The sequence below is a fragment of the Argiope bruennichi genome, chromosome 4, assembly GCF_947563725.1.
Source record: "Argiope bruennichi chromosome 4, qqArgBrue1.1, whole genome shotgun sequence".
Lineage (NCBI taxonomy): Eukaryota > Metazoa > Arthropoda > Arachnida > Araneae > Araneidae > Argiope > Argiope bruennichi.
In genome coordinates, this window is record NC_079154.1 from 119237873 (window position 1) to 119251911 (window position 14039).

The 14039-nt window shown below is 41.4% G+C and overlaps 1 protein-coding gene across 1 annotated transcript; it reads left to right on the top strand.

Moving 5' to 3' along the window:
* The first annotated feature begins 9646 nt into the window (after positions 1 to 9646).
* On the top strand, positions 9647 to 10732 carry LOC129966417 (uncharacterized). Its single transcript, XM_056080838.1, has one exon. It carries the CDS (start codon positions 9647 to 9649, stop codon positions 10730 to 10732), a length of 1086 nt encoding a protein of 361 aa, XP_055936813.1.
* The last annotated feature ends 3307 nt before the right edge of the window (positions 10733 to 14039 follow it).

Below are 14039 nucleotides of genomic sequence, written 5' to 3' on the forward strand. Positions count from 1 at the left end.
TTACAACATGCTTCGCCATTTGAGTAAAACTTCCCTTTGCAACCTGTTAAGATTATTTAACAGGATTTGGATTGAGCAGACTTACCCTGCACAATGGCGGGAAGCTATTGTGATCCCCATCTTAAAACCTGGCAAGGATTCACGAAACCCTCTGAACTACAGACCAATAGCTCTGACAAACTGTCTGTGCAAGACTTTTGAGCGGATGATTAATGCACGTCTCGTATACGAATTGGAGAAACAAGGATGCATCTCCCCGTTGCAGAGTGGTTTCCGTCGAGGTCGATCTACTTTTGATAACCTCGTTTTACTGGAAACCCAAATTCGCAACGCATTTGTAAGGAGGAACCACCTTGTCTCCATATTTTTCGATATTGAGAAAGCTTATGACCGTGCATGGCGGTATGGTATACTTTTAACACTTTTCAATCTTGGTTTTAGAGGAAATTTGCCCATTTTTATAAAAAACTTTTTGTCATATCGCACTTTTAGAGTTCGAATGGGGAACTTTTATTCTAACAATTTTATTCAATCTGAGGGTGTTCCTCAGGGAAGTGTCCTCAGTGTCACTCTTTTTATTGTTCATATAAGTCAAATTTTAAATCAATTACCATCATCTGTTCATGGAAGCCTCTACGTTGACGATCTCCAAATTTCATGCGAAGGAAGTAATATGCATTTAATTGAAAGACAGCTTCAAAATGCAGTCAACAAACTAGTAACATGGTGTGATGAAAACGGGCACACCATCTCTCCAGAGAAAAGTCGGTGCCTCCATTTTTGCAGAAAACGTAGTTTTCACTCGGAACCTAATCCCCTCAGGGGCTCACCTTCTTTAGGTGAGTACGGGTGTCCCAATCCCGAGGTACCCAGGGATCTTTACTCCTTTCATGATTCTCCTCCTCTACGCCTTCTGCTATTTGCTTGATCCTTCCATCCCTCGACGGCAGGCGAGGGAGCTCTCCATGAGAAGCTGTTGCCGCTCTGTTTGCTTCTTGCTTCTCATGGACAGCCAAAACCCCACGTGTTGGCCGTGCGTGGCAACCCACTAGAAAGACGGGTGGTGCACTGTGGTCCCCTGTGCATCAATCGGCTGGTAGCTGGTCACCTTAGTGGCTAGTCTGCTAGGGATCAAGCGAAGGGGTTACTCCTTGGGCTTGGCGTTAAGGGTGGTCACTGTCCCCGGGGGTAACTCCGAGCGTATAGGTTCCGGCTAGCACTAAGGTAAGTGCCGAGGCTGGGAATGGCCAGAGCCGGTGGCTGCCTTCCCTTGTTGGGCTCCGTGGTGGGCGGTGCCGTCGGACCTGAAATCTTGTTCATGTCGTATGGGACCTCAAACCAAATCTCCCTTCAGTGGGCGTCGCAAAGTCACTATTCCAATTACAAATCTTCCACGTTTCGATCGCTTTTTTATAATTAAACGAGTCTCAGATAAAAATGAAACATTTAATTCTGTGTCACCTTTTCTTGTGCAGAGAGCTATCACTGCAACAATTGGTGACGTCACTGGCATACGTAAATTGCGTTCTGGTGACTTGCTAGTCGAAGTCTCCACCAAAAAGCAAGCACAGCAGATAATGAAATTGAAAGCTTTGGCTAATATTCCAGTAATCGCTGCCTCTCATACATCTTTGAATTTTTCCAAGGGAGTAATCACATGCGGTGAACTGTTCAATGTTCCCCTTGAGGAGATCACTTCGGAATTGAAACCACAAGGAGTGACCCATGTACGCCAAATTACTATTCGGCGAAACGAACAACTCCTTCCCACTAAGCATTTTGTCCTCACCTTCCATAGTCCAAATATTCCAGAATTCATATATGCTGGTTATATTAAATTACCAGTCCGACAGTATATCCCAAACCCTGTGAGATGTTTCCAATGCCAGCGCTTTGGTCACTCAAAGATTAATTGCCGCGGGACTCTAACATGCGCCCGTTGTGCAGAAAAAGGCCACGATAGCCAGGAATGCTCCGCAGAAGAAAAATGTGTAAACTGCGGTGGCAAACATTCATCATTTTCTCGATCCTGCGAACGCTGGAAACTTGAAAGGCAAATAACCTCTGTTAAATTCAAAGAATCCATTTCCTATCCCGAAGCAAGGAAAAAAGTTTTATCTCAAACACCCAAACCTGGTGTGAGTTATGCTTCCGTCGTGAAAACTCACTTTTGTGTAAATTGTAATTGTACAAATTGTGTCAAATATAACACGCAGATTACTACCTTTGAAAAATCATCCGATTCTGAGATGGAAAATGTAACAAATAATGCACCTGAAACTGACAAACTTGTTCGGACAAAACAAAAATCAAATTCTGAAAAAGCTCTTAAGTTAAAGCTTTCAAAACGGGGACTCTCACCGAAAGAACTGAGATTAAATTTTAAAAAATTGACAAAACAAAATTCAGTCGCTCTCGGACTTGCGACTAAAGGTAAAGCCCACAAAGACTTATCGTCTGTATTTGGTGGCTTACCTAAAAGTCCTGATCGTCTGTCACTCCATCCATCTGATGAGGATGAAGAATTACGCATGAGTTGCGAAGCTTCGGCAACTCATCTACTTGCTCCTACCAATTCTCAAGCGAAATCTATTTCTTAATGGGTACTTTCCTTTCATGGAATTGTCGTGGTCTTCGGTCAAAATTGCATGACATTAAGAACATCATTAACACATTTCATCCTGTTTGTGTAGGTCTTCAAGAAACATTCTTGAAACCTAATCATCCCTTTAAATTGCGCGGCTATAATTGTGTCCGTAAAGACACCGAATCTGAAACAGGTCATTCAGGGGGTGTCTGTATTCTAACATCAAACTTATACCCGAGTACACATCTAACTCTACACACTTCTCTACAGGCTGTGGCTGTACAGGTTCACATTCGAACTTTGGTCACAGTCTGTTGCGTTTATTTGCCGCCCCACGATGTTATTTGTCAGCAAGAGTTTGACAAGTTGGTGGATCAGCTTCCTACTCCTTTCATTTTATTAGGCGACTTTAACGGACATAGTATTTTGTGGGGTTCGGATAAGACTAACTCTCGCGGGCGACAGATTGAGCAGTTAATTTCTAACAACTGTCTCTGTCTGCTCAACAGCGAAGAAAAAACTTACTTTCACGAACCCACACGTAGCTTCCATACACTTGATCTGGCCATTTGTACACCTGAACTGTTACCATTCCTCACTTTATCAGTCAGTAATAATCTTTATGGCAGTGATCATTTCCCAGTTATCTCCCATGCTGATAGCGGCGGTGCGATTCCTTGTCCTCCGCGTTTCCTATTCCAGCGGGCAGACTGGACTGCTTTCTCCCAACTAGCAAATATCACCGAAGCCATGGTCAGTACTGCGGACATTACCGAAGCAGTACAATATGTTGTAGATACAATTTTACATGCTGCTGCAAGCGCTATTCCAAAAAGTTCTCCTCGGCTAAGAAAATTTCGTAGGCCGTGGTGGAATAGGGCTTGTTACGAAAGTCGAAAGAAAGAAAAAAAAAATGTGGAACATTTTCAGGAGGTACCCAACAACAGAAAACCTTGTTGCTTTTAAACGTGCCAAAGCCATTGCCCGTTCTATTCGTCGTCGTAGTCAGAGGGAATCATGGATTCAGTTTATTTCTTCTATTACATCTTCAACTCCAAGTAAACAATTGTGGAAAAAAGTTAAAGCTGTTAATAGTATGTATAGTGAGTTTACCTTTCCTATACTTTGTACAGGAAATACGAAATATACCGCCCCACTAGACATAACCAATGCTCTTGGGCATGCATTTGCGCAGGTTTCAGCATCCGATTCGTATAATCCTGCCTTTATGGCAGCTAAGAATTGTGCTGAACAAATTCATCTGCCTTTTAACATCCATAACAGTTTTCCCTATAATTCAGAGTTTAGAATGTATGAATTAAAAACGGCTCTATCTAAAGCACATGATACAAGTCCCGGGCCAGATGGAATCGCATATAATATGCTTCGTCACTTGAACACAGCTTCCCTTTCAAATCTGTTATTGTTATTCAACAGAATTTGGATGGAGCAAAAGTATCCTTCACAGTGGCAAGAGGCTATTGTGATTCCAATCTTAAAACCCAACAAAGACTCTTCAAATCCTCTGAACTACAGACCAATTGCCCTGACTAGTTGTTTATGTAAGACATTCGAACGCATGGTGAATGACCGTCTTATCTTCGAAATAGAGAAACAAGGATGCATTCCCCTGTTGCAGAGTGGTTTCCGTCGAGGTAGGTCTACATCCGATAATCTCCTCTTGTTGGAAACCCAAATTCGTAATGCCTTTGTTCGGAGAAATCACCTTGTCTCTATATTCTTTGATATAGAGAAAGCTTACGATCGTGCTTGGCGATATGGCATACTCTCAACACTTTTTAATCTAGGCTTTAGAGGAAATTTACCTGTATTTTTAAAAAACTTTTTATCTTATCGCACTTTTAGAGTTCGTATGGGAAACTTTTATTCTAACTATTTTATTCAGGCTGAGGGTGTTCCTCAGGGAAGTGTCCTTAGTGTCACTCTCTTTATTATTCAAATTAGTCAAATTTTAAATCATTTGCCATCATCTGTTAACGGAAGTCTTTATGTTGACGATCTTCAAATTTCATGCGAAGGAAATGATATGCAACTTATAGAAAAGAAACTCCAAAATGCTGTCAACAAGCTTGTAGCTTGGTGTGATAAAAATGGACACACCATCTCGCCAGAGAAAAGTCGGTGCCTCCATTTTTGTAGGAAACGTAATATTCATCCCGATCCTATCATTCACATACGTAACATTGCTATTCCCATAGTGAGTGAAATAAGTTTTTTGGGGGTTATATTTGATCGAAAACTCACTTTCCTTCCTCATATTTTGTATTTGAGAAAGAAGTGTGAACGATCTTTGAACATCTTGAAGGTCCTCTCCAGAACTTCTTGGGGAGCAGATCGAACCTCCTTACTACGAATTTACGAGGCAGTCATTCTTTCCCGTCTTGATTATGGGTGCATAGTGTATGGATCTGCACGCCCTAGTGTTTTGCACAGACTGGACACTATCCATCATTCTGCATTGAGAATCTGCTCCGGTGCCTTTCGAACATCCCCCATAGAAAGCTTGTATAACATCTGCCACCAACTACCCCTCTATTTAAGGCGTCAAAAAATTACCGCCTTATATTACTTCCGAACGCAGTCTCTTCCGAAGCACCCTATATCTGAATTAACCCTTCCAGCAAGTCTTAGGAGAATTTATGATGCTCGTTCCTCCTGCATTCCGCCGTTCAGTGTGAGAATAGAAACGCTTCTGCAGGACTCGGGCCTTAATAATTCCACAATTAATTCTATTAATCACTTCTATTTTCCACCATGGGATAAGCCAGAATTTTCCTTCTTGAATCCATTTTTGGGATTTGAAAAATCCACAACAGCATCTGTGGTTTTTCAACAGTTGTTTTTCTATCATCGCTGTCAGTATTCATCTTTCATCCCTGTTTTTACAGATGGCTCGAAATCGGATGGGCATGTCGGTTGTGGCATTGTACTTCCATCTGATATACTGAGCTATCGCTTACATACCAGTTTTTCTATCTTTACTGCGGAATTGATAGCAATTTCCTGTGCACTTCAGGAAATTTCGATATCTACTAACCGAAGTTTCGTTATTTATACTGACAGTCTGAGTGCTTTGGAGACGCTCTCTCACCCCGACAATCAAATGCATCCTGTGGCCTTAGAAATTTTGAACATTTTATGCCTTCTTCGAAATAAGGCATTTAATATTTTATTTTGTTGGGTACCGAGTCACTCGGGTATTTCGGGAAATGAAGCAGCAGACTGTGCTGCAAAAGCTGCTTCTTCATTTCTTTCACAAAATCTGCCATACAGTGATGCGAAGAAGTTCTTTATTCTTCATCTCTATTCCACTTGGCAGACAAACTGGAATGAACAGGTTCATAACAAATTACATACCATCAAACCTTTCACTGGATTATGGCCTGTACTCCCTATACGGGGGTTGGATGTTAAATTGACCCGCCTCCGTATAGGACATACACGTTTTACTCATAAATATCTCATTTGTGGAGAGAGGAAACCCATGTGTCCTACATGCAGTACTGATTTTACTGTAAAACACATTCTTATTGAATGTCCAGATTTTAAATCACATCGTGAGTTATTTTTCCAATCATCGTCTCTAACTATGCAGGACTTGGTGGGTGAAAAACACCACCTAAAACTTTTTAATTTTTTAAAAGATATTCGCTTTTTTACGTGTATATGATAAATATTTATCTTGGATAAACTTAATCCTTTTTTCAATTGCGCTCTTTTTATTAACTTTGTAATTTTTTTATCAGTTGTATCTTGTTTTCATATTTGAGGCATTTTCTTATATAGTTTCATTGAACTTGTGTTTTAATTTTTAAATACTACTCTTGTTGCTGGATATGATTTATTCTTAACCATATGTATGGCGCAGTTTAGCCAAGATTGGCTCTTGTGCCATTAAACCTCATAAACCCATAAACCCGGAACCTAATATTTATATTCGTAGCCATGCTATTCCAGTTGTTGATGAAATACGTTTTTTGGGGGTCGTATTTGACCGCAAACTCACCTTCATTCCGCATGTTTTATACTTGCGAAGGAAATGTGAGAGAACCTTGAACATCTTAAAAGTCCTCTCCAGAACTTCTTGGGGAGCAGATCGAGCCTCCCTAATCCGTATTTATGAGGCAGTCATTCTTTCCCGTATCGATTACGGATGCATGGTGTATGGATCCGCACGTCCTAGTGTTTTGCGCAGACTGGATACTATCCATCATTCTGCATTAAGAATCTGCTCTGGTGCCTTTCGAACATCCCCGATAGAAAGTTTATACAATATTTGTTATCAACTACCTCTCTACTTAAGGCGTAAAAAAATTGCAGCCTTGTATTACTTCCGAACGCAGTCTCTCCCGAAGCACCCTATATCTGAGTTAACACTTCCAGTTGGTCTTGGGAGAATTTATGACGTTCGTTCCTCTTGCATTCCACCGTTCAGTGTGAGATTGAAAAAGCTTTTGCAGGACTCGGACTTTAATTTAACAATTATGTCTACAAATGTCTTTTGCTTTGCCCCATGGGATAATCCAGAATTCTCCTTTTTAAATCCATTTTCTGGATATGATAAATCCACAACAGCATCTGTGGTTTTTCAACAGATATTTCTCTATCATCGCTGTGAGTATTCATCTTTCATACCAGTTTTTACAGATGGCTCGAAATCAGATGGACATGTCGGATTTGGCATTGTACTTCTATCTGGTACACTGAGCTATCGTTTACATACCTGTTCTTCTGTTTTTACTGCGGAACTAATGGCAATTTCCTCTGCCCTTCATGAAATTTCAATGTCTACTTATCGCAGCTTCATTATTTATACTGACAGTATGAGTGCTTTAGAGACGCTCTCCCACCCCGACAATCAAATGCATCCTGTCGCCTTAGAAATTCTAAATACTTTAGTCCTTCTTCGAAATAAGACATTTAATATTTTATTTTGTTGGGTACCGAGTCACTCGGGCATTTCTGGGAATGAGGCAGCAGACTGGGCTGCAAAAGCTGCTTCTTCATTTCTTTCACAAAATATTCCTTACTGTGATGCGAAGAAGTTTTTTCTTTGTCATCTTTATTCCACTTGGCAGGCAAACTGGAATGAGCAAATTGACAACAAATTGCATACCATTAAATCTTTAATTGGATTATGGCCTGTGCTCCCTGTACGGGGGTTGGATGTTAAATTGACTCGCCTCCGTATAGGACATACACGTCTAACTCATAAATATCTAATTTGTGGAGAGAGGAAACCCATGTGTCCTACATGCAGTACAGAGTTTAGTGTGAAACACATTCTTACTGAATGTCCTGATTTTAAATTCCATCGTGAGTTGTATTTCCAGTCATCGTCTCTAACTATGCAGGACTTGGTGGGTGAAAAACACCACCCAAATATTTTTAAATTTTTAAAAGCCATTCGCTTTTTTACATGTATCTAAAAAATCGTCATCTTTGATAAACTTTTTATTATTGCACTCTTCTGTTTTTATCAGCTTCTTTTTTTCCTGTATTTGTGTATTTTCTTATATTCATAGTTCCATTGATTTGATTTTTAAATCGAATAAGATTAGTTTTTAACCATATGTTTGGCGCAGTTTAGCCAAGATAGGCTCTTGTGCCACTAAACTTCATAAACCAAACCAAACCAACTCTAAGCAAATTAACAGCATTAGGAAATATTAAAGTCAACGTTTCTGTACATAGGAATCTGAACTTTTCACGCGGAGTAATATCCGAACGCGGTCTCAAAAACCATACAGAATCTGAACTTGTAGATGAATTGTCTGATCAAAACGTTTGTGGAGCTCGTCGTATTCACATCAAACGTGATGGTAAATTAATCCCTACACAACATGTCGTTCTAACTTTTTCCACCACAGAATTACCAAAGTCAATAAAGGCGGGTTATTTAAGATGCCCTATCAAACCCTATATTCCTAATCCAGTCAGATGCTTTAAGTGTCAAAGATTCGGACACTCGCAACAAGCTTGCAGAGGTACAAAAATATGTGCCAAATGCTCCGTTCCTGGACACGATTCTTCAGAATGTATCTCGGAGGAAATTAAATGTAGGAATTGTGAAGGTGCTCACCCAGCCTTTTCAAGATCTTGTCCTAAATGGGCCGTGGAAAAAGAAATTCTGACTCTTAAAATGAAGAGAAATATTTCGTTTGCAGAAGCCAGAAAAATAATTACCGAACGTACTCCCAAACCAGGAGTTACATATTCATCGGTTATTAAACAATGTACACATTGCGGACATATTCCAAATCCAAATAATACAGAAACCGGAATTTCATTCCATTCAAATGCGTCGAGGACACCTGTACCGTCTAACTCATCCCCCTCAGGGGCTCACCTTCTTTAGGTGAGTACGGGTGTCCCAATCCCGAGGTTCCCAGGGATCTTTACTCCCTTCATGTTCAAACTCCCCTACGCCTTCTGCTTTCTGCTGTTTTTTCCTTCCCTCGACGGCAAGCGAGGGAGCTCTCCATGAGAAGCTGTCGCCGCTCTGTTTGCTTCTTGCTTCTCATGGACAGCCAATGTCCCACGTGTTGGCCGTGCGTGGCGACCCATTTGAAAGACGGGTGGTGCACTGTGGTCCCCTGTGCATCAATCGGCTGGTAGCTAGTCACCTGAGTGGCTAGTCTGCTAGGGATCAAGCGAAGGGGTTACTCCTTGGGCTTGGCGTTAAGGGTGGTCACTGTCCCCGGGGGTAACTCCCAGCGTATAGGTACCGATTAGCACTAGGGCGGATGCCGAGGCTGGAAATAACCAGAGCCGGTAATTGCTTTCCCTTGTTGGGCTCCGTGGTGGGCGGTGCCGTCGGACCCGAATCACTTACTATATCGTATGGGCTCCTCCAAACGTGGTCCCTTCAGTGGGCATAGAAACATTCCAATATCTTCCAACATATCTTATCATTTCGATCCGTTTTACATTGTAAAGCGAGTTTCTGCAAATAACGAAACTTTTCAAACTGTCTCTCCTTTCCTTGTGCAAAAGGCTATAACGGCAACAGTTGGCGATGTTAAATCCATTCGTAAAATGCGCTCTGGTGACTTGCTTGTTGAGGTGAATTCTCGTAAGCAAGCCCAGCAGATTCAAAAATTAAAAGCACTGGGAAATATACCAATAACTGTAAGTCCTCACCAGTCGTTGAATACCTCTAAAGGTGTCATTACCTGCGGGGAACTCTTAAATGTCCCCATAGATATAATAAAATCAGAAATGAAACCGCAAGGAGTTATAGATGTCCGCCGCATCACTATACGGCGTAATGGACAACTCCTTGAAACAAAACATCACATCTTAACGTTTCAGACACCCAAACTACCAGAATTTGTTTACGCAGGTTATATACGACGCCCAGTAAGGCCGTACATTCCGAACCCACTTAGATGCTTTCAGTGCCAGCGATTTGGCCATTCTAAAGTTAATTGCCGCGGGTCTTTAACATGTGCCCGCTGTGCAGAAAAAGGGCATGATAGCCAGGAATGTTCCACACAGGAAAAGTGTGTGAACTGTAAAGGCGATCACCCTTCATTTTCTCGATCATGTCCTAGCTGGCAGCTTGAAAAACAAGTAATAACAATAAAAATCAAAGAAGATCTTTCATATCCCGAAGCCAGGCGTAGAGTTCAAGCACAAACTCCTACTCCTGGTAAAAGTTACGCTTCTGTTGTTCAGAACACCTTTTGCGCAAACTGTTCATGTAATAATTGTGTAAAATTTCACACCGATTCAAAACCACCTGAAAATATTAGGAATTCTGATTCTGAACATTCTAGCAATAGTACACTTGACAGACCCAAGAAACCACAAAAGAAATCGAAGAAAAAATTGCAAAACTCGCTGACGTTAAAGTTAGCAAAACGCGGTATTTCGAAACAGGAACTGCCTTTAAAATTGAAAAAGTCGGCATCTAAAAATTCCGTCGCTTTAGGACTTGCGACGCAGGGTATAGTCCACAAGGACTTGTCGTCCATATTTGGTGGCATGCCCAAAAGTCCAGATCGCCTTTCTCTCCATCCATCAGATGAGGATGAGGATGAGGATTTGCACATGAGTTGTGAGGTTTCCGCAACTCTACCACATGCGCCTATTAACTTGCCTGCAATCTCGAATTCTTAATGGGTACCTTCATTTCCTGGAATTGTCGCGGCCTTCGGTCCAAACTTTTTGACATTAAGACCATTATGAACACGTTTCATCCTGTTTGTTTTGGTCTTCAAGAGACCTTCTTGAAGTCCAATATTCCAATTAAATTACGCGGTTATAATTGTGCTCGGAACGACGCAGACACTGAATCTCATAGTTCGGGAGGGGTGTGTATCTTCACCTCTAATCTATATCCGAGCACACCTCTCACTTTACAAACTTCTCTACAGGCTGTGGCTGTTCAAGTTCAGACACGAATTTTGGTCACAGTCTGTTGTATTTATCTACCGCCTCACGATGTCATACGTCAGCAAGATCTTGACCAGTTAGTAGACCAGCTTCCTAAGCCTTTTATTTTATGTGGCGATTTTAATGGACATAGCACTTTGTGGGGTTCAGATAGTACAAACTCTCGAGGGCGGCAGATCGAACAGTTTATAACAAATAACTGTATCTGTCTGCTCAATAATGATGAGAAGACGTACTTTCATGAACCCACACGTAGATTTCATAGCCTCGATCTAGCCATGTGCTCTCCTGAACTCTTGCCATCGTTGACCTTTACAGTCAGCAAAGATCTACATAATAGTGATCATTTTCCTATTATTGTCTCCCATGCCCACAGAGGCGGTGCGACTCCCTGTCCTCCGCGGTTTCTATTCCAGCGGGCAGACTGGGATAATTTCAAGCAATTGGCAGATATCACCGAGAAGATGGTCAGTACTTACGACATCACGGAAGCAGTACAAAATGTCATTAACTGCATAATAAGATCCGCGAATGCTACTATTCCGAAGACTTCCCCACGTCTAAGGAAATTTCGTAGACCGTGGTGGAATGAAGCTTGTCGCGACAGTCATAAAAACCAAAAGAAACGTTGGAGTATTTTTCGAAGGTATCCGACAACAGAAAATCTGATTGCATTTAAGCGTGCCAAAGCTCTTGCTCGTCGCATTCGTCGTCAAAGTCAGAGAGATTCTTGGATAAAATTCGTATCCTCCATTACATCCTACACTTCCAGTAAACATATGTGGAAAAAAGTAAAGGCCGCTAATGGAATATATAGTGAAACCTCCATTCCTGTTTTAAATACAGGAAATATGGTGCACTCAACTCAATTAGATGTTGCCAATATTCTTGGTCAAGCATTCTCACAAGTGTCTGCTATTGATTCTTACAGTCCTACGTTTATGGCTATTAAGAATCGCGCGGAACGGTTGCGTCTGCGCTTTAATGACCGACGCCCTTTTCCATATAACTGCGAATTTAGGATGTTTGAAGTGGAAACGGCTTTATCTAAAGCCAATGATACAAGTCCTGGCCCAGATGGGATCACATATAATATGCTCCGCCATTTGAATGCAACTTCCCTTACGAATCTGTTAATATTATTTAACAGAATATGGATTGAACAGAAGTACCCTTCACAATGGTGCGAGGCTATTGTGATCCCAATCTTAAAACCTGGTAAGGAACCATCAAATCCTTTGAACTACCGACCAATTGCTCTGACGAGTTGCCTTTGTAAGACCTTTGAGCGCATGGTCAATGCCCGTCTGATATTCGAATTGGAGAAAAACGGATGCATATCCTCGTTGCAGAGTGGTTTCCGTAAAGGTCGGTCTACTTTTGACAACCTAATTCTACTGGAAACCCAGATACGCAACGCATTTGTTAGGAGGAACCACCTTATCTCCATATTCCTTGATATTGAGAAGGCGTACGACCGTGCTTGGCGCTTTGGCATACTTTCTACAATTTTTAACTTGGGTTTTAGGGGAAACCTCCCCATATTTTTACAAAACTTTTTATCTCATCGGACTTTCAGAGTTCGCGTTGGCAACACTTATTCATCTAATTTTATCCAAGCTGAGGGAGTTCCTCAGGGAAGTGTCCTCAGTGTCACTCTTTTTATTGTTCATCTTAATCAAATTTTAACTCTTTTACCTTCATCTGTTCATGGATCACTTTATGTTGATGACTTGCAGATCTCATGCCAAGGCAGCAATATGAATTTAATAGAACGGCAATTGCAAAATGCCGTTAATAAAGTGGTAGATTGGTGCGACAAGAACGGGCACACTATCTCTCCGGAGAAGAGCCAATGCGTCCATTTTTGCAGGAAAAGAAATGTACACCTTGATCCGAATATTCATATTCGCAATATTTCAATTCCAGTGGTGAATGAAATTCGGTTTTTGGGAGTGATTTTTGACCGAAAGCTCACTTTCCTTCCTCACATCTTAAGCCTACGACAGAAGTGTGAGAAATCGCTAAATATTCTAAAAGTTCTGTCTAAAACATCTTGGGGTGCCGATAGAACCTCCCTACTACGAATTTATCAAGCAGTTGTACTTTCTCGCATTGATTATGCCTGCATGGTGTATGGGTCTGCACGCTCTACGGCTTTGCGGCAATTGGATACCGTACACCACACTGCTCTAAGAATCTGTTCAGGAGCATTTCGCACTTCTCCAGTAGAGAGCCTGTATGTTATTTGCCATCAACCCTCTCTCTCTTTAAGGCGTTTAAAGTTATCTATTTTATACTATTACCGCACAAGATCTGTCCCTAATCACCCTATTTGTCATATGAATCTTCCCATTGGTCTTCGCAGACTATATGATGCCCGCCCCTCACATGTTCTTCCATTCAATGAGAGAGCAAAATTGCTCATGCATGATTCGGACCTTTCAAATGTCACTATCACGACTGTTGATTCTTTTTGCTTTCCGCCTTGGGATGTCCCATGCTTTTCATTTCTGAATCCATTTGCAGGTTTTGATAAGTCCTCCACTTCTTCTGTTGTTTATCAGCAGCTTTTTCTTTATCATCGCTGTCAGTATTCTTCTTTCACACCAATCTTTACAGATGGTTCCCGATCAGATGGGTATGTCGGTTGCGGCATCATAATTCCATCTGATACTCTAAGCTATCGCCTACATAACTCTTGTTCCGTTTTCACGGCTGAGTTGGTGGCAATTTTCTGTGCTCTTCGGGAAATCTTGCCACTTTCTGAGCGTAATTTTATAATTTATACTGACAGTCTGAGTGCTTTGGAGACACTCTCCCATTATCAATATCAGGCGCATCCAGTTGCCTTACAAATTTTGTGCACACTAAGACTCCTAGAAAACAAGGGTTTCAAAATACTTTTTTGTTGGATCCCAGGGCATGCAGGTATTTCAGGTAATGAAAGGGCAGTTTTTGCAGCTAAATCTGCAACACTATTTTTAACACAATCTCTTCCATATTGTGATGCTAAGCGGTCCCTTGTACG

Excerpts from the sequence above, each read along its gene's own strand:
- LOC129966417 (XM_056080838.1), top strand. The coding sequence starts at position 9,647 with ATGCGCTCTGGTGACTTGCTTGTTGAGGTGAATTCTCGTAAGCAAGCC.